General features: G+C 34.7%; 1 protein-coding gene and 1 long non-coding RNA gene across 4 annotated transcripts in view; one reads left to right on the top strand and one right to left on the bottom strand.

Moving 5' to 3' along the window:
• The window catches only part of Usp39 (ubiquitin specific protease 39), a 107,756-nt gene extending 103,450 nt beyond the window's left edge, over nt 1-4,306 (top strand). For all 3 annotated transcript variants that reach the window (XM_085822361.1, XM_085822363.1, XM_085822362.1), the window contains one exon: nt 4,149-4,306. In XM_085822361.1, coding sequence (XP_085678487.1) covers nt 4,149-4,199 — 51 coding nt within the window. In that variant the 3' untranslated portion in view covers nt 4,200-4,306. The remainder of the gene's footprint in view (nt 1-4,148) is intronic.
• LOC146995944 (uncharacterized) overlaps nt 1-17,279 on the bottom strand; it is a 34,509-nt gene extending 17,230 nt beyond the window's left edge. The window contains exon 1 of the long non-coding RNA XR_015042715.1: nt 17,067-17,279. This is a non-coding gene — a long non-coding RNA (uncharacterized LOC146995944). The remainder of the gene's footprint in view (nt 1-17,066) is intronic.
• Nucleotides 17,280-22,409: the final 5,130 nt, after the last annotated feature.

The following is a 22,409-nucleotide window of genomic DNA, read 5'->3' on the forward strand; positions in this document are numbered from 1 at the left end:
TCAAATCTGGTGTGATAATTGCATTATAATGTTGTTGTCAGTGAATAAATGAGTCCTTTGCTGCTTTCTCAGTGAAGCAGGAATGGAATTACTGCAACTGCATTTTGCTAATTATTTTTGTAAACAATTTTCATTCGTCATTATGTAATTACTGAAAAACTAATGAAACTTTTGACTGGCACATCTAGTCCATTGTTCTTTGATGCTATATTCCAGTGGCATGAAATACTGTGTATCTGTAAAGCTAAGATCTTCTCTCTCTCCTCCATTTTACAGTAATTGTCTAATTTTGTATTGTGAGTTTTATGCATTGTACAGGAAATTAAACTATTTCTCATAGTAAATAACCTATTTATCATGTTATGAAGTCCCATTATTTTAATTTTGATTGATATTTTAATTTTGAGATTAATATGTTTTATGTGCTGTGGATATTAAATAAAGAGCCAATAGCCCTTTTAAATGGGTTTTATTATAACCCATATAAGCCCATTTTAAAGGGCTATTGGTGAACAAGGTCAATGCAGTCACACTGGGTGACAGAATTCAGGAGTGGCAAAGATTTTAGAATTTTAAAACACATTAGACAGCAGGATTTAAGAAACTTGAACTGCCTTGTGGGAGTAAAAAGCCTAGTGCCGGCTCTGTTGATAAAGCAGTATATGCCATTCCCCAAATGGCTAATATCTATAATCTGGCACCATTTCAGTATCTCCCACTAAATGTGATGAGAAATATGACACCATATTTATTTACGTTAATAAAATAAAACAAAAATTATTTTAAAGTTTTTTTTTTATTTATTGGGGGGGGGGGTTGCTATGAGTCTTTATGGCAGGGGCTTATCCAAAATATCCAAATGCATGCTGCTTTATATAATTAAAAAAAAAATATGTTAATGAATGAAATTTGGTAGTTGGCTGCAATATTTGCACACAAATATTGTTAATACTATGAAATAATTAAATGCATAATACAAATTTAAAATTCACTAGCTAAGATTTTTGATACACTTTCTATTGTAGAGTCAGAATTCAGTTTTGTTTTGTACTTATAGCATTATGTATAATCAATTAATCAACCACTGATTTGGCAAACTAATAAAAATCAACTTTGGTAGAGTTAATACATACGAAACTTTGAATGAAACCCATAAATAAGCCTGTTGTAACTAAATGTGCAGCACTGTGTAAGCCTTGAAGCATAAAACTCACCTTTGTTCTTATCTAAAAAATAATTATAAACCACATTAACCCTTCAGCACACGCGCATCAGTGTGCTACGTTAGTACACGTGCGGGACAAATTTTACCCCAGTGTTTGTTGCTCGGAATTTTTACCCCAACGCATAAGTAAATGCATTTTCAATATTGCTTACCTAAAGTAAGCCATAAAAATCGAAATTTGTACAAAATTACTAATTTATTTAAGACGCATTAATATGATTTCTTAAATTAGGAAAATCAATTTTAATATGTACTTATCTTTTAAACTTTTAAAGAGTTTATTTTAAAGGGTGTGTTTTGATAAAGCATTATAGGAATATTAAAAGCCCGCATTCTTACTAGCTTTTGCAATAAAATCTAATATAATCTCATACAATTAATTATACAAATGAAAGAATAGATTCTAAATACAAATATTAAAAAAAAATAAATAGCTCATAGGTTTTTTTCTCTTACCTGATTTTAATTATTCCAACTATCTCGTTTTGAACAATCTTCACATAGTGTTACAACATGTATTTTACAAACCAATTTGTTGCAATTTGTACAAGATACAGAGGTTTTGCGATCGTCTCTTCTGGGGCATATATCACAGCGTCCTGAAGTCCTTCTTTGGAATTTTTTAGGTTGAAGATCTGCTGCATCTTCTATTCCTGCCAACCTTTTTACACCAGTTTTGAGTTCCTTCGAAAGAGATGGAATTTCAGCCCTTTTTAGGAGATGTTCTTTTACAAGCTCTAATGCTAAATCTTTGAGAAAAGCTCTTCGGTTCATATTCACTTGAACAATATTTGATTTATGAATAATAAAAGCATTTATACCTGCAATGTTCATTAGTTCGAAAAATACCGTTAGAGGCCAACGGCGACATTTTCTTGAAACTGAGTAATTTCCACATAACTCATCTACAGTATCAACACCACCTTTTATAGAGTTGTAAAAAGTTATCATTTCGGGCTTGAGCTGCTCTTTTGACAATAGATCAATTTGATTATCCTTATGCATGGATGATAGAACAAGAACTGATTTATTCTTTTTTGGAACATATGATGTAAGAGTTAATTCTTTAGCTCTAAACCCCAAAAGTGAAGAGTACAGGGGCCTATTTTTATTTGGCAGAAATTCTTGTGGAATTTCACGCTTATCTTTTCGAAGAGTTCCAAAGCATGTCAATTTGTGTTTTTTCAATAATTCATTAATTCATTGGCCAAAGGAATGCTTATGTACCAATTGTCCATATTTATGTTTCTTCCTGTGCCACTTATGGGTGCAATAAGTCTTTGTACAATATCCAGTGCCGCATTTGATTGTCTATATGGACCGACAGGCTGCTGACCTGCATAAATTTTTAGGTTGTATGTGTAGAAAGTGTGAGAATTGCACAAAGCAAAAATTTTTATTCCATATTTTGCGGGCTTACCTTTTATATATTGTCTAAATTGACACCTTCCTCAAAAGAGCTGTAATTTTTCATCTATAGTACAATATTCAGATAAAGAATATATGTTTTGTATGTTTTTGATAAATTTTTCAAAAACATTTCTAATGGGTGCAAGTCTATCCGTCATTTTTCACTGTGCTTTTGAATTTAAGTCATCAAATCTAATACACCTCAACAGGAAGTGGAATCGGTTGATAGATATTGTTGTTTGAAAAATGGTTATTCCACTTCCGTCAGTTGACCACAAATCTTTTGCGTTGAGATGTGCTGCTCTCAGCACTCCAGTGTAATATAATAGTCCAAACAATGCCTTCAGTTCAGCTACGTTTGTGTCTTGTGCATCACGTTTTCTAGAGAATTTGCTTTTTATTGATGAAATGTAAATATTCGTGGATTTCACTAAATTTTCCATTATTTCATCATAAAAAATTTGCAATAAACACTCAGCCGGCGTTTTCAAATTTCTGAAGCTGTTCTTAACACCAGGTAAATGTGTCACTATATTGTGCTGCCGTGCCCGAATGTTTTTCTAAGTACTTTTTTACTCCACTTTGTTCCGTCTTTTCCTATATAAAAATCATCTGAAACCATAGAAGATATGCTCCTTATATCATGTGAATTATCACATTTCTGGTCGGAATCGGTTTCGTGAGCACTTTCAGAAATATTATCACTGTCAGAATCGGAATCTTCAATTTCACTATCAGTTTCAACACTTGCGAGAAGATCCCGCAGTCGTTGCTGTTCTCGCTTGTACGCACTCAACTCAATGAAAATCTCTCTAGAAGTGAAACCTTAGCACATGCGCGGGGTAGCTACAATCCCATTTCACATTTCTTCCGCGAAAACACAAAATCCCAAGGACGTGGGAAAAATTCCTCTGGATGACCCCTTCCTAACCTTGACCTTGAAAGGTACAGGAAGTACTAGAAAAGGTCACGTACAACGTTCCCTTATTTTCTAAAGAAAGAATACAAGGGGGGGGGGTTTACCCCAGCACGTGTGCTGACGGTTTAAATTTAAATATTCAATTGATATTAAATGGTTGTCGCACTGTGGTTTCCAGTTACATGGGGTAAAAAGACTACATGCAGCTATGCGAGGTTTGCTCATTCTGGCATGTTGTGGAAAGAAAGGAAAGGAAGAGAGATATTTTTTTTGCTCTTATGAAGTATTTCATCCACTGATGCTATAACTGGAAAGCATGCTCAGTTTCAGGGCAGAAAGAAAAAAGACATGATAGGGCACAGTTCTTTTAAGTTTCTGACTCTAAATAGAATTCATAATTCATCCCCAATTCATTTAAAATAATTAATCAGGATTTTGCTATGCAATTTAGTTAAAATGCATGATTATGCATGCATGCATAATCATGCATTTCTGAATCCGGTCCTGATCACAGAAAAGTACCAAATAGTTGTGTATGGTATTAAAGATTGTTTTCTTTATTTCATATATATATGTAAATTTTATTTATTATAGATTTGGGAACGAAGGCCCGCAGAAGAATCTGCTGTGAAGAATGGAAGTTAATGTATTATTTTTGTTTTTCATTTGTAAATAATCACATCACAATAAAATGGCATGTTCATATTTCATGTGAAGGCTCTGTACTAGTTAATAAAATATTTTTGCATGCATATTGTATAAAATCTATTTAAAATTTTCATTGTGTGTTTACAAAATATGTGGCAGGTGCATAATGGAAAAGTGCCAAAATTTTTATAATACACACCTTTCTTTTTGAAGATTTTTATGTAATCACAATGTTGCATAATCTGTATTTTTAAATAGATGCTATTTTATTCAGTAAATTTCATGATTGTTTGCTCCCTTCCATAACTCTGTTACCTGATGAATGCAACTGGTATTTGTAGTTGTGCATAAAGTATTATGAGTAAACTCCAGTCCTGTCGAAAAAGGTCTTGTGTACAAAATAATAATCCTAAAGGATTGAACTCTTAGATTAGCAGATTAAAAATTTACTAAGGATTTGTGGTGTCAAAGACATTTTTTTAATTCTTAAAAAGCAATGATTTTTAGATCAAATTTTAAAGTTCTGTAAATTAAATATCAGTGAGATGTACTGCCAAATCTTGATATCTCAAAGTTTGTCTGGAAGGGGAGGGTTGGAATATCAAAGTAAAGAGTTTTCAAGATAATAAGATTTTAATTTTTGATAAATTTAGAATGTCAGTGCAAAGTTAATGATAGAGCACTCATTAAGAAGTATGAAATGTTATCAATGTTTAATTTTAATAAAAGTTTTAAAAAGGTTTAAAGTTGTTTTGTCAAATAAGTAATAGAAAATATAAGTAACTGTAATGTAACATAGTGGAAATATCAGGTTTTAATGAAAGTTTCCTGCCACTGCAAATATCATCTGTGCAAACAATTAATGTTGGCAAGTTTATTCATATTTTTCAAATAGTTTTTGGCATTTGAAAGAAAGAGATTTGCTTTAGAACACTGTGTTGTGAAATTTGTAAAAAAGTATTGTTATCATTAAGTACAAGGTGTCTGAAATGGAACTATCATGCTACCAGATTAGAACCAACATTTACTTCGAGTTCTTTTGCTAAAAATCAGCTACAGAATGTCACTAAATCATGTGTACAGCTTTAGGTAGTAATGCTGTATTATATTACACTATGAAGGTTTGGTACTGAAAGTTCAAAACCAAGGACTAAGACATTAAAGCAGAATCCTCTGGCTGACGTACTGATGTTGATGAGGCTGCCTGCGAGAACTTACAGAAGATCAGTGTGCGTATGCTCGAGAGCTTGCTAAGTAGTTAGATGTTAGTGCCATGTCCATTAGTCACACTGTGCATTGCATAAACTTGACATACAAGTTCAATCTTTGGGATTGTTACTTGTGATGAAAAGTGGATTTACTTTACCTTCACAGGCTGAAAAAAAGGTTGATCTGGCCCAGTGAGCCCATTGGCAGTGTCGCAAAGTACAATTTGACTAATTAAAAGATCATACTTTGTATCTGGGAGATTGGCATGGTGTTATCCACAGAGAGTATCTGGAAAAATGTAAAACCTTTGACAGTGAGGTATGCAGCAAGGAGCTAGTCCTTTTTAACTTTGCTATCAAGAAAAAATGTAGAACTGAGTTCTGGCACAAAAAGGCAATGTTCCATCAAGATAATGCAAGACCACACGTAACACATCAGTCAGTAAGTCCCGGGACTAACTAAGGAAACAACATCCATTTCACAAATTTCACGTTTATTCATCAACATAATCGCCATCAAGAGCTATGCAATCATTTCAACGCTTTTCTAACTTTTCGATACCAGGCTTGTAAAACGATTTGTCCTTGCCCACAAAATAAGCTTCAGTGGCAGCGATGACTTCCTCATTCAAGCCAAATCTTTTTCCCGGGAGCATCTTTTTCAGATCAGCAAACAGCCAGTAGTTGCTGGGGGCTAGATCTGGGGAGTATGGTGGGTGGGGAAGCAGAGTGAAGCCCAACTGTTCAATGTAACCAGTGTTTGCATTGACTTGGGACACGGGGCATTTTCTTGATAGAAGATGATTTTTTTCTTCTTCATTGTGCGGTCTTTTTTTTTTTTTTTTCCCCCGCTTTCATCTTTCAGACGTACCAATAACTCACTGTAATAGGTGCTATTGATAAATATTCCCTTTTCAAGGTAGTCAGTTTAAATTATACTTTGCGCATTCCAAAACACTGATGCCATGACTTTGCCAGCTGACTGTTGTGCTTTTGGACGCTTCGGATGGCCTTCGCAGGCTGCACGCCACTCAGCTTACTGCCGCTTTGACTCCGGAGTGAAAGAATGGATCCATGTTTCATCCATTGTCACATACGGACGCAAGAAATCCTGTTTATTATGAGTAAACAGTAACAAACAACTCTGTGAATCGTTGACTCATTGTTGCTTTTGTTCCATTGTGAGCACACGTGGCATCCATTTGGAAAACACTTTTTTCATGCCCAACTTTTCATGTAAAATCATACACACAACTTCCAGTTGTTATGTTTACCATCTCAGCAATCTCACGAACTTTGTGATCATTCATCATGATTTTCAACACTTGTTTCACATTTTCCGGAGTACTGCTTCATTTGGCCTACCTGAGCGTGCTGCATCATTTGTATTCATGCGACCGCATTTAAAAATCAGCATACCAACGGCAAATGGTTGTTTTTGATGGAGCAGAGTGGATAACATTTTCCAAGCCATTGCTGAGTTTGGACGGTATTTTTTGCCATTAAATAGCAATGTTTGATCAACACTCGAAATTAATTTTTCTCCATTTTATCCACAAATGCACAAGTAGCATCACTTTCACCACAGTAGCTTCACTGTTTCTGGTCTGAATGCCATGAAAATCAGACACATGCCATTTGAAGGTTATTTCTTTCAAGTTGATATTACTACGCCATCTGTTGGTTAGTCCCGCAACTTTATGAACGATGTATTATCTACATTCATTGGCTGAACTTGGCTGTCTATGCTAGTGTCAATTGGCTGGTCTCCCTGTTTTGGGGAAAGCTGAGTGTAGGGCTCTGTGAACATATATTGTGGTGTGCATGTGGGTTCGTAATAGATTGAATGCACACAGGTCCGATAATTGGTTGATAAAGTTTTATTTTATCAAAAGAAACACTTCAGAGTTTTGGAACATTCCACAGAAATACTCATACAGGTGTTCACATAGTACAATTAGTAGTTACGCTTCAAACTACTGAGAAGGTTAAACGCAGTGCAAGCAAAGCACATCTAAAAGGCGAAGCTCCCAATACTCCAAAGTTGCTCTGAACTAACGACTCACAACAACTACTTAGAGCAGGTGCACTCTCCATTCTTATACAGTTTTCACCCAGCCGCCGAGATATTTCAAGTATTTCCTGCTTCTCGAAATTATTGGAAGGCAGGCTGAGTATGCTTACAGAGCATCTAAAATGAATTATATTATTCAGTTGCAGTATCTATTATGGTGATACAGGGACCGGAAAAAAATGCTTATCAAGTTTAGAAACAAAAATTAGTCGTCAAAACCATTGCCAGCTTGGCGATACCTTGCCATTTTCCCAATTTAGACTTGCCTCTGTATTCTTACTTTTCCTGCAAGCTTCATTTATTTAGATTTTGATGCTACATTATGCAAAAGAAATACAACAATTCCACATATAATTTAACTAAATTTATCTGTCTATATACAAAAATCGTAACAATATAAACACTTATTCCTCGTGCAGGAATTTATGTCACCTTGTTGGACTCCATGGTAGGCAGGCCTATGGGTCCGATTTTTTTTTCTCTTTAAATATGAATTCAAAACTTTCAGACATATGCAATTCTTAACGGTGTCATATAATGACAAAAAAGTCCAAGAACTTAAAAGTATCTTTTCGAGACGTGCCTATTTTCAGTGATCAGTAATTCATCTGGAGAAATGCAAAAGATGACATTGTTCGTAATACAAAAATGCAATGCTGATGAACCAAAAAAAAAAAAAAAAAAACTTCAACCCAGTGATATGCTTACTGAAACATATTCTGCTTCGCAGGATAAAAGGATGATTTCAGCCTCACACAATAACAGTACAATGAATGCTTTCAGTTTCACATCTTGCTGTGGCTACTATGGGACAGGTAACATGGAACATAACAGCACATAATACCCCTAATTTCTCTAGTAGTATAATTTAAGACTTCAATCTTCTTTGCATTACTGATGAAGTTTTCTGACCAGAATACTTGTGCTACCTGGCAGATCAAGGTGTGAAAAAATCACTTGATTAACACCAAGCACATTATCCTGACCTTCAACACACCTGTTTGTCAAAATTTAAGGTCGAGTATTTAAACTGCTCAAAAAGGCCCAAAATTCTAAACTTAATGGAATGTTCACAATGCCGTTCGAAGATACCTTGTTGTTGTCACCTTACATGATCATGGTGTTTTGTAGTGGGCTTAGACAGAGAAAACTCTATTTCTGCCCCACTGTATGCTAAATACAGTGTCATACTCTTATGTTTTGTCCAAAGAGAAAGTTTGAGAAATAATACAGGTGATCAAAATAACTAAGAAAATATCAAACATAGAAGCTAGACAAATAGCATCAAACACTCAGTTGCAACAAAATGTAACCTACAGGGGTTGGACAAAAATATGGAAACACCTTTATAAAAACATGTTTCTTTGCTTAATATGGTGTAGGAAACCCGTTGGCATCCAAAACAGCTTGCAGTCTTCTCGGAATGGATAAATACAGTTCCTGTATGTTTGCCAAGGGAATATTATACCATTCTTCCTGCAAAACGGTGGCAAGTTCAGATAACGATGTTGGCGGTGGATAACGAGAACGCACTTTCCGTTCCAATGTAGACCACAAAGGTTCGATAATATTCAGGTCTGGTGACTGGGGTGGCCAGGGGAGATGACACAACTCATCCTCGTGTTCAGAAAACCAGTCCTGGACAATGTGAGCTGTGTGAACAGGGGCTTTGTCATCTTGGAAGACACCATCACCATCGGGGAACAAAGTTTGTACCATGGGATGAATTTGATCGGCCAAAATGTTCACATAAGTCTTGGCAGTCATGTGCCCTGACACAGTTATCATGGGACTAGCAGAGAACCACGATATGGCTGCCCAAACCATAACAGAACACCCGCCATGTTTCACTCTTGGCAACAAGCAGTCTGTATTATAGGCTTGAGATGGCGTTCTCCAGACGTAAACTCGGCCAGAAGTGGGAAACAATGTCAAAGAAGACTCGTCAGACCATATTACTCGCTTCCACTGCTCTATAGTCCAGGCTTTATGACTTAAACACCACCTTTTCCTGTTACGGGCATTAGCATCACTGATGAGTGGCTTCTCAATTGCAGCGCGGCCAGCAATTCCCTGTTTATGAAGCTCCCTTCTAATTGTTTTGGTACTCACAGGGTTCGGTAACACAACATTCATTTCAGCAGTAACTTTTGCAGCTGTGGTCTTCTTATTTTTTGTCACAATTGCCCTTAATGATCGTCTGTCATGATCACTCAGGACACACTTTCGTCCGCGCTGTGATTTAGCAGATGATGTTTTTCCGCTTTTCAAATATGCGGAATAAATCTTCGATACAGTACCTCTTGAAACACTAAACACCTCGGCTACCTTGCTTACGGAAGCACCTACCATACGAGCTCCAACAATTTGCCCACGTTCGAAGTCCGTTAACTCTGACATAATGCAATGACAACCTCACATAACAGTACTCCGACAACAACTGAACTGTTTAGCACATTTACGAAGTTGTATAGGTGGCGTCAGTAGTCAAAAACGCCAGCGCCACCTACATATTTCATTAAAATCAATCTTTCTTTTCAAACATACATTTCACAAGGTGTTTCCATATTTTTGTCCATCCACTGTATGTGAATACTGTTAAAAATGTACTATATCGGTAGTTACGCAAACAGACTAAGTATAGGGAGGAAAGTTTCTCCTGCAGGCGTAGATCTTTCCCAAAGAGTTCAAAAGACAAACAAAATTACAACAGAAGTTTATTAGAAGCTGAGGAACCAATGCTCTACCAAAAAGATGAGCATGAAAGCCGTAGATTCTCGGACTGGAAGTCCCGAGACATCTCCTTCCATGTGTAACAAAAAAACAGCAGAGATAAAATTAGCAGTCATAATGACCACTGTATTCTCTTGGAACTTTCATGAGTTTAGCAAAAATCTTGTTCATATAAATAACCTCATCAGCATCCATTATTCTGTCTGCTTTGCATTTCAAGAAACTCTTGAATTCTGAGCAACACTCTAGGCTTTGGAGGTATTCTCTTTTGTTATGAAATAGCAAAAAAATACTGTCACCAGTCTTTTTAATTTCTCTTATACGTCATTTTAGTTTTTATTATAATATTTGAATAGAATATGTAGCAACAATTAGATAATTAATCAGTGATGGATATTGTGCATTCGTTTCTGTAATGTAATTGAGATGCTTGAGTGTCGCTATAGTAAATTTTGAAGAGTAATTATGTCATTTTTGTAATGTGCATATCGGTAAAAATGTGCTTTAGCCGATTGCTTGGCAATTTTTTTGGAAATTGCTAATTTGGCACAATTTTTTGCTTTAGAAATAATTGAATTATGTTATTCTTATCTTCCGATTAAGGATTTTATGCCTTTAGTTAATCTTCATGTTATAGTTGTAGAATTATCAACAATTTAAAAGTTGTTTAAGTGCAGCTAACCCTAATTTTTTTATCATAGCAGCCATATTTGTTTACATTTGAAACTTTGCAGAATAGTGGATTGGTTGCCATTCTGGAGAAACTAAGCTTCACAACAACAAAGTAACGTCTTCTTTCACTATTGCGAACTAAATTATGCTTACTCCATTCTAGAATTATCATTTAAGTTATTAAATTATCTCATATATTGGCTCAGCATAGCATACACAACAAATTCACTTTCTACGCCTTCAGTGTCTTTTTGCCGAGTGAGACCAAAAGTAAAGAAAACAAAACGAAATCGAACAATGAACAACAACAACAACAACAACAAAAAAAAAAAAGTCACATTTTTTTTTTTTTTCCAAAGAAAAGGTGTTAAAAGCTGAGAATACGTTAACATAAACAAAGTTGCGAAGGCGGAGCTAAGTGACGTCCATAAATGGGTGGGACTAAAGCTTCTGACGTCACAATGTATTCTCTATAGATATAGAAATAAGTATAATAAATTGTTTACATTTCAAATAACCATGCTACAGTAAGTGAATTCTACCAATTATTAAAACGGTAAACAACGCCACAGTCTCGCATTCCTTACAGCTTCAGAATTTTCAAAGATTTTTAAGCTTTAGCACTTATACAAATAAAAAAAGTTTTTTTAAATTCATATTATGGAACATTTTAATTTTATCATTTTTACAAATTACAATATAACTACGTAATGACATAATCCCTTACGTACCTGTAAGTAGACAAACTAACTTCATTCTTTTCTAAAAATTTTAAACTCGGCATTAATAAAAAAATTATTGCATATCATCATACATAGCTTTCATATCACTGTTTCTTAAATTCCTAAATCACGTTATATTCACTGTAGGCATACTAGAATTCTACACATTAATAAATAATTAAAATAAACCTTCATTGTTGGTCCGTTTTTCCCCGAAGAGCACAGCGCCGCAGTGCCTGTGACATGAATCATAACCGGTCAACAATACGTTTAATTATTAGAGCAGTCCGTTATTCAGGCTCTTTTAGGCAAGGCGATGTGATACAACCACAGTGTTTATGCAGGATGGTGCTCCTCCACACATCACCCGTTGTGTGAAACAAGTGCTCCGCCGCCATTTCGGTAACGACAGAATCATGAGCCAGCAATTTCCTACATCTTGGTCTCTTAGGCTGCGTTCAGATGGCGGCGTAAAGGGCATAGAGGCGTAGTCATAAGGGCATAAAATACAGGAATTCCATTCACACTTCTGAGAACGGGGTGTAAGCCGTGGCCAACGAGAGAAGCTAAATTTGCACATACGTGGATCTGTCTACAACTTTCTCACGCTGTTCTCCTCGATTGACTTCCCATGTTCACTCTGCTTGTTTTGTAAGCAGCAAAATCTTCTGTAGAACGCCGCTTCGTTTTAGCTTCGTTCTGACTGCTCAACGCTTATTCCAAACTCGGCGTAAAGTTGAAAACTTTGAACCTTATGCCACGAGCCCTAAACCAGATTTTGTGACGTAGCACAGACTGGTTGCCTTGGCAACAGAGCTCGGTGTTAACCACTTATGCCCTTTATGCCCCCCTCTGAACATAGCCTAAAGCTTTGTTCAGACGGGGGGCGTAAAGGGCATAAATGGTTAAAGCCAAGCTGCGTTAGATCCCCGATCCCCCGACTTGAAGCCTTGCGACTTTTGGCTGTGGGGATATCTCAAGGCCATGGTCTATCGTGATCGCATCACATCTCTATCTGAGCTTAAAGAAAGCACAGAAGGCCATGTGCATAACATTCCCCAGTTCATGTTGCTTTCAATAGTCGAACATGTGATTTTACCCTTCCAGATAATAGCAGACAATGGTGGACATCATATTGAGCATGTTTTGTAAACTTTTATAGATTATTTATATGTTCTCAATAAAGCTATGATACGCCACCTAGGGGTGGGTTTTGAAACTCATTGTCCCCCCCCCTCGATAAAATTCCCATCATTTCATTCCGCCATTACCCAATTATTATGCAGTTCCGCTGTATAGTTTTTGCTACAGACTGCTCACAAATTTTAAGTTTAAATATGGCCACCCTATATATATATATATATTGAATTTATGTCAAAGGGAAAGCCCCTGAACCCCCCCATCTTTAAGAAAATTTAAAAGCACTGTCCATTTTATCTGCAGTTTCCGGAAAATGTGCAGAAAAATGGCAAAAACACAAGGGAAAAAAACATCACATAAGAGTACAAATTAAAAAAAAAAAAAAAAAAAGAACAGCGAGAAATCACAAGTTGACATATTTTCGATCATTCAAAACTGAAGAACTTGCAATATAAAGAAAGAAATGGGAAGTAGTCGAGAAGATGATGCATTTGGATTTTGACTTTAAGAATTTATAGCCTCAAAATTTTGCCTTAATAAAATAAAAATCTGAAGGGTTTCAGATTTTAAATTATGTCCAAAGGGGCGTTTTTTTTTTTTTTTTTTTTAACATTTTGTGTGTTACCTTTATTAAATATCATGTTCTTTGCACTTAAACCATAAATTCAGTTCGATAGCAAAGTCGTAAAATAATTTTAAAATGAGCATATCTTTAGAATTTTCAATACACAGTGTAGAGACATTAGGTATATTTTTGGTAGCAGGAAAGATGAAAAATAGCAACTGCCTTTGCCGGGAATCGAACCGCGGACCTCTGGAATATCGGCTCAGCGTGCAGAACCACTACACCACGAAGGCACGCTAGGAAAGTGGGAGAAATACCTTATATACTCCCCTTTTTAAAGGGCGACTGGGGTTTTCAGGGGACCCAATCGATAAATCCTGGGTGTGGAGAAACCTCATCCAATACCCTTTTAGTTCGGGCGCCACTGTAGAGACATTAGGTATATTTTTGGTAGCAGGAAAGATGACAAATAGCAAATGCCTTCGCCGGGAATCGAACCACGGACCTCTGGAATACCGGCCCAGCGTGCAGAACTACTACACCATGAAGGCACCCCTCCCCCCCCGTAGGTGTTACCATTGCTCGCTTTTAAATCGTTGAGTTTGTTACTCAAAAATTCATTAAAGTTTTACAAAATATGAAATCGATAGTAAAACAAATTTCAAATTTGGTCTTTCACGTGCCCATATTCGTAGGAGGATTACGTCATTCAAAATTCGATGGCTCTATGTACCGTTGGCATATTTCACAAGTGCACATCAGCGTAGCCACTAAGGGAGGGGTTTCGAAAATGGACCAATGAGCTGCTATTGCTCTTATGATGCTAAATCTTGCATGTGAGCGTATGTTGTGTACGTTTTAATTTGCATTTGTTTCGTACTTACAAATATATGTCGTAATAGTAGAAAATCTCGTAGTGGTTTCATTTTCTGAGTTTGATTAATCGCTGACATTTCACTTTCGCTTTTTTTATCACACATTAATATTAGGATTGATGTTCACGGCATATTATGTGGATTAAGAGAATTCAAGTGTATATATATATTTTTTTAAACTGAGCTGAGAATGACTGGAAGTGTTACAATGAATCTTCTGTTTTCTTATTTCAGTGCTTGCATTCTTTTGATTTTTAAAGTGAAAGATTCAGAACACATATAATCTGATTATATCCATTGTTAACATTAAAAATTATATGTGAATAAATTGAATATACTCGTTGTGAATACGATAAATTCACTCTGTTTGATGAGTATTTCTTGTATAGACAGTACATTTAAGAGTGAGCACTTATTAAATGTGAAATTTAACGCACTAAATGTACACGAACGTAAATTAGTTTACTTTGAATAAAATTTTGCATTGGTTATTATTATAGAAGATCTTTTTCATATAGACTGCAATAAAAAGTGCTGACTTTTATTTACATATATAATTGACGCAAATATTTTTCTCATACGCATACTTTTATGTAAAGATTGTATTTGGGCTCAGATGTTTATCACATATTTCTTTCTTCATCTTATTTACCACTTATTAAGTAATATTTCACATCGATATTTTTGCCAAGTATCCAACATGTGTCTGTATTTATTTCAACCAGGTAATGAAAACTTCATAATTGCCTATATTTGATCTAACTTAGCAATGAAAAGTTTCAGAAGCAATCGACGATCTGTAATTATTTTGTACAGAAAATTGCGTGGCAGAATATTTTCAACCATCTTCCTAAAAACACGCGAACGGTCATGTGACATGACAGAAATATTACTGGATGCTCATTGGTTCATCCTAGAAGCCACTCCCTCGGTGGCTACACAGATGTGCACTTGTGAAATACGCGTACCGTTGTTTTATCACAATGCGAGAAATATACATACATTTATGCAGATTTTTCATTATTTAATTTCTTCAAACATAATGCAGGACTCTAACATTTGGTGGCAACAGTTTGAAAAGCGATTCGCCGTTTATAGCGATTCAACGCAAAATCGCAAAACGTAAACAATAGTTCTTCAAAGACCTTTGGACCTTTAAAAAAAAAAAAAAAAAAAAAAAAAAAAAAAAAATGAAAGCTTTTAGATTTTACATGATGCCGAAAGGGGCGTTTTTTAGCGTTTTGTGTGTTACCTTTATTTATTAAATATTATGTTCTTCGCGTTTAAACCATAAAATTCAGTTCAACAGCAATATCGCAAAATCATTTTAAAATGAAGGATATCTTTAGAATTTCTGATACACAGTCTTGCGTGCTGGAGATAATTTTTTTTTTTTCCCTCTGTACAGCGTTTCCCTTGCTCGCTTTGATATCCTTGAGTTTGTTAATAAAACATTCATTAAAGTTTTACAAAATATGAAACAGATAATAAAACAAATTCCAAATTTGGGAGGCACCTGGAATCCCAAATTTGGAATTTGTTTTATTCGAATTATATTGTTATATTATATTATATGTATATTGAATTATATATTCGAATGGAAACGTACGTTACACAAAATTATATGGATTTAGGTACCGTTGTTTTATCACAATGCGAGAAACTTACATACATTTATGAAGATTCTTCATTATTTAATTTCTTTAAATATAACATAGGGCAATATAAATATAGCCATGTTTGGCCCATAAAACTGCTATCACATACACTATTTGTTGCCGGAACACAACGTCAAAAGAAAAAAAATTCTCGGAACAGCGCTTCCGCGAAACGGGTTACCATCTTTACTTGGTAAACAGACTTGAAAGCCAAACAGGAATCAGTTCTCGCTCCGCTTGGCGAAAGATACATTATTTGCTTTCGAAATCTGTGTACATACAAAATGTATTTTGTAATTATTTTAATACTGTGGGTTCAATACCTTGAGAAAATGGCATATGTTTATTACATTAATTGTTACTTTTAAATTATAAACTTTTTTACCCCGGTTCTTGTAATAATCGGTTGTATATATTTTTGTAAATACTTTTACATCCTACATTCAGTGGTTTGCCATTATCTCTGATTTTATTATTGTAAACAATATTTTTGTATATAAAACATCTCAAGGTGAGTTAATTCTAATTTTATATGTGGATGACTTAATAATAGCAACAAATAGCTGTGATTTATATGCTGAACTTAAAGGTTATCTTTCTGAAGAATTTCATGTTAAAGATTTAGGCAAACTTCATTATTGTCTTGGAATGGAATTTAATCAAGATGTAAATAATAATTCTATTAGTTATATATACATATATTTATTTAATAACTTTTATGTACACAATATAATGTCATGTGTTATTTCTATAATCCATAGTTCTATTTGGGAGAGCTTTCGATTTGTATATTCGATTCAAATCACTACTTCAATTAAGTCTTAATGACTTTTATTTACACACATCTTTTATATTACAATATATATATAATTCGAGATTAATTTCAAATCAAAAGATGGGGATTATCCCCCCTTCGTATCAAATTCTATCGAGAGAAACTGAGTGAGCGACTGCTCTCTTCCAAGTTCGTTTTTCGACTCCTCGTTGCCACTGGCAGAAGAGACACTTTCGTTCATTTCGCGTTCGAGTTGTAGCATTTCTCCCACCTTTTGATTTTTGACAAAGTATGAAAAAATCAAAACAATTGTGAAATGAAAATTGAAATACGAATATAAGATGAGTAATTTAAATCTTACCAAAATTACGAGTAACAATTTTATCTAGGCGTAACAAATTTCTTGAATATTTTAAACTTACTTAATATTCTGCAAACTTACATTCTTTAAACAGCAGGCAAAAAGTCCTTTTCTGAAAAATACTAGTAAAGAGATTAATTCACTAAACTTGGAAAATTAAATTGTATACAAAATTTAAATTCAAAGAAAGGAATAAAGAAAACTGAAGAAATAAATGAGCCTAAATAGATTGTAATATCAATGAACATTTTTAATGACAGGGATTAACTTAAACATAGTTGCTTACAGCAGAGAAAAAGGGCGAAGAAGTAAGAATGATATACATATACATACATACGTAATAAACAGTTACGTCATCATTCACCGCGCGGATAAACGCGAACGGCGCATGCGTCAGGAGAAGCTCTCTTAAGCTAGAAGTTCTCTTAAGCTAAACGAACGTCGTATTATAATTTATGATACAACAATTCCCCTTTCGACGTTTGGCGGCTGAAAAAAAATAAAGATTAATCATTTACAGTTATTCCAATTAATTTACAGCACTTAGAATGTTTCGAAGCAGTCAATGTTTTTGTCAGTACATCAGCAGGTATTTTCTCTGTTGGCACATATTTAACGTCTATTTCATTTCTTTCATAAATTTCACGAATGAAATGATGTCTAATATCTATGTGTTTAGTGCGTAAGTGATAAACAGCATTTTTCATAAGCTTCTGTGCACCTTGATTATCACAATATATAATGGTTGGATAATCAGCAGTAAAATTTAATTCTTTAAGAAAAAGACGTAAATAAACTGCCTCTTTGGTACTTTCTGAAAGACTGATGTACTCTGCTTCAGTACTTGATAATGCAACAGTTTGTTGCTTTCGTGATTCACATGTTATCGGATTTCCAGCAAACTTGAATAGGTAACCTGTATACGATTTTCTAGTATTAACATCAGACGCCCAATCGGCATCGGTATATCCAATAAGTGCTTTTCCAGTCTTTCGAAATTTTAAACAATAATTTTTAGTTCCTTTTAAGTATCGAAGAACGCGCTTTGCAGCCAACCAGTGTAATTTTCCAGGATTGTTATTAAATTGGCTCAGGTGACTGACGGCATATGTAATATCCGGCCTAGTAAAAACAGAAAGATACATAAGCGAACCAATTAGACGGCGATAAGGTACATTGTTCATTTCTTCCTTTTCAGTTTCAGAAGGACACATTTCTTTACTTAATTTTACACTAGAATCTAAAGGAGTTGCTACTGGTTTTGCATCTTGCATATTAAACCTTCGCAGAATATTATCAACATATTTCTGCTGAGATAAACTAATAGAATTATTATTATTATCTTGATTAAATTCTATTCCAAGACAATAATGAAGTTTGCCTAAATCTTTAACATGAAATTCTTCAGAAAGATAACCTTTAAGTTCAGCATATAAATCACAGCTATTTGTTGCTATTATTAAGTCATCCACATATAAATTTAGAATTCACTCACCTTGAGATGTTTTCATCCTGTATACACACTTATCTGATCGTAATGGTTGTAATCCAAAGTTTTTGAGTTTTTTGTCTAATTTTTCATACCACTGTCGTCCACTTTGTTTCAAACCATAAAGAGACTTTTGCAAAGCATAAACATAATCAGGATTATGTTTATGCTTTGCAAAAGTCTTCAAAACCTTTAGCTTGTTCCATGAAAATTTCTTCTTTTAAATCTCCGTTAACATAAGCCATAACAAAATCTAGTTGATATAACATAAGTTCTTGTTCAGCACTGTATGCAATCACAGTTCTTATAGAACTTGCTATGGCTACTGGACCAGAGGTTTCATTAAAATCAATTCCAGGCTCCTGTGAAAATCCTCTAGCAACCAATCGAGCTTTTCTCTTTTGAACTGTTCCATCTGCATTATATTTCGTTCTAAGAACCCAGCGACATCCTATTACCTTTTTGTTCTGTGGTCGCTTTACTAATTTCCATGCACCATTTTTAACAAGTGCTTCATACTCAATTTGCATATCCTTATGCCATTCTTCAGCATAACTTCCATTTAATGCTTCTTCTAATGTCGGATTTGTATCTTCTTCAGCAATTTCATGCTTCTTCCTTTTCTATGTTTATATTGTGGTACTCCTTTTTTGGTCTTCCTGGCTTCCCAGTCTTGACTTTCTTTGGACGACCTGGCCCCCTTTTAATCTGCATTTCAGGTAGTGCTTCGAAATCAGAATCTTCATTATCAGATGATTCAGCAGATGCTTCTGCCATATTTGAGGGGTCTTCTGTTATTTCATCAGCCGATATTTGATTTACATTCAGAGGTTCTTTCTTCTTTTTTTCAGGAATATTTTAGAGAAATAAAACTTCTAAATCTTTATCATAAGTAGTACAGTTTTCAAATTCATCAATGAATCTAAAATCTTGGCTTATAACGATTTTTCTGGAATTTTTATTCCACAGCATGTATGCTTTCGATTCATTTGAGTATCCTACAAATATATGTTCTTCTGATCGAGGATCGAATTTCCCTTTAGACCTTTTATTAAGTACAAAACATTTCTGTCCGAATACTTTGAAGTGAGATACAGTTGGCTTGATGCCAAAAAATAACTCATAAGGTGTTTTGTTTACTCCCAGGCATCGATTTGGGCAACGATTACGAATATAAACAGCACAGTTCAAGGCTTCAGCCCAAAAGGATTGGGGAAGATTACTTTGTAGTAACAAACATCTGGCCATTTCAGTTAAAGTGCGGTTCATGCGTTCAGCTCTCGAATTCTGTTGAGGAGTCATTGGTGCAGAGAATTCTCGTTTAATCCCGCATTCTTGAATATATTTATTAAATTCTTCTCCGCGATATTCGAGACCGTTATCAGTCCGAAGGATTTTTATTTTCTTTCCTAGACGATTTTCGACCGCAGCTTTGTATTTAATGAAGGCCTTTTTCACTTCATCTTTAGTTTTAAGAAAACTGACATAACGCGATTTGTCGTCTATGAAAGTAACAAAATAACGCGAACCAGCATGGGATGGGACTCTCATAGGTCCACACAAATCTGAGTGAATCAAGTTCAGTAATTCATCACTTTGAAATTTTGATTCTTTTTGAAAAGTTTGCACAGTTTGTTTACCTCGGATACAGACTTTGCAGTCTTTTAGAGATTCAGTGTTATTAAAATTTAAATTTCTAACCATGTTATCAGACTTAAGTCTTTTCAAATCAGACTCATTTAAATGACCTAATTTAAGATGCCACTTTACAAAATCACTTACCTGTGCTATTGCAGCTGCTTCAGCGCTTGGATGTATATAATAAAGATCACCATGACGAATAGCCTGCACTAGTATAGATCCATTTGGTTCTATTATTCTAGCATGTCTTTCTGTAAAAATCACTGAACGATTATTTGCAGTAGCTTTAGATGTTGACAACAAATTACATTTTAATTCCGGAACACATAACACATTTTTGAGCGTAAGTTTAATTGTCTTATTTCCGTTAGGTACTGTTATAAGGACAGTTTCAATTCCTGTAATTTTTGCTGTTTTGTCAACTGCTAACTTTATGGTTGAATTCGTTCGAGGGTGAAATTCTGAAAATAACCTTCTGTCATTGCACATGTGAGATGTACAGCCACTATCTAAGCACCATGAGGAGGTCTTCTGATAAGCATTGTTTACAGCTAAACTAATCTGCTCTTCATAATTAGAAGCCATCATAGAACCTTGATTTCCCTTATTTGATTGCGCATATTTTCTATCAGCTATTTTCTTTCTGCATTCAGATGCCTTGTGCCCAATTTTCGAGCAGTAATTACACTTCAAGTTTCGAAAATTTCTTTCAGCTGGAAAATTTTTGTTTGAATTTACCTTCCATTTTTCATTTTTCTTCTGTTCTTGATTTCTTCTTTTATAATCAGTATAGTATGCATTCTGTGAATCTTGAGACGATTTCCCTTTTCTTGCTTCCCATTCTTCTAACATTTTGATTTTCAAAGATTCAGGACTAGGTAACTGATCTTTTGATTCGATGGCGCATCTAAAATTTTCAAAATTTTCTGGAATACTATAGAGCAGAAGAATCGATAATAAATCATCAGCTATGTCAATTTCCATTTGTTTAAGCTTATCAACTAGTTCGAAGAAATTATTCAAATGTTCAGACATCGTTTCGCTTTCCGCCATTTTTCTAAATAAAAGCTGTTTTAATAATGTAGCCTTCTTCGCAGGTCCTTTCGATTCATATACGGCTTTGAGTTTATTCCACACAGCATTTGATGTCACACAATGCTTTATATGACACAGTTCGCTAGGATTAATAGCAAGAATTATATCTGCGCGAGCTTTTTGATGAGCTTAGAGTCTTTTCTTTTCGTCTTCGGTTCCTTCAGCAGGTTTTAGGCGCTTTACCGGTTACATAATCCCAATAGTCATTTTTAATCAATACTGCTTCTATTTGTAATTTTCAACTGTCAAAATTATCTTTTCCGAGCTTTTCTATAGCAGTCAAATGTGACATAATGTAATACAGTCTCTCACAGCCAAAAAAAAAAAAAAAAAAAAAAAAAAAAAAAAAAAAAAAAAACAAGATTGAGCGCTATAATAATAGGCTTAACTGAACGCTGATCAGTTCTTACCGTTGATTAGACGTAACAGTTCTTGCACTGAATTAGGTTTAAGAGTTCAATGCTCGAAAACTTCAAAATGTTCATTTTAAAATAGGTATTTTGCTAATTAGGCACAGTTGAGACGTTCCTGGGCCCATAACCATTGAAGAAATAAATGAGCCTAAATAGATTGTAATATCAATGAACATTTTTAATGACAGAGATTAACTTAAACATAGTTGCGTACAGCAGAGAAAAAGGGCGAAGAAGTAAAAATGGTATACATATACATACATAATAAAGAGTTACGTCATCATCATCACCGCGCGGATAAACGCGAGCGGCGCATGCGTTAGGAGAAGCTCTCTTAAGCTAAACGTCGTATTATAATTTATGATACAACAATCCCCCTTTCGACGTTTGGCGGCTGAAAAAAAAATAAACATTAATCATTTACAGTTCTTCCAATTAATTTACAGCACTTAGAATGTTTCGAAGCAGTCAATGTTTTTGTCAGTAGCTTTAGATGTTGACAGCAAATTACATTTTAATTCCGGAACACATAACACATTAACATAGTAAAGAGATTAATTCACTAAACTTGGAAAATTAAATTGTATACAAAATTTAAATTCAAAGAAAGGAATAAAGAAAACGAATAATAGTGGTACTGAAAACAAAATTAAACTAATTAAAGTTCTTTGGTTTCACAAATTTTCTGCCATATCTACTAAACTGAATGTTTTTATCAGAAATTTCAAGTTCACAGTCTTTGGTATCAATTACTAAATCATTCCTTCTACCAGTATTTCTCGGAGA

The sequence above is a fragment of the Stegodyphus dumicola genome, chromosome 8 (genome assembly GCF_044657685.1).
Source record: "Stegodyphus dumicola isolate Sdum_Otavi_A_Nest chromosome 8, ASM4465768v1".
NCBI lineage: Eukaryota > Metazoa > Arthropoda > Arachnida > Araneae > Eresidae > Stegodyphus > Stegodyphus dumicola.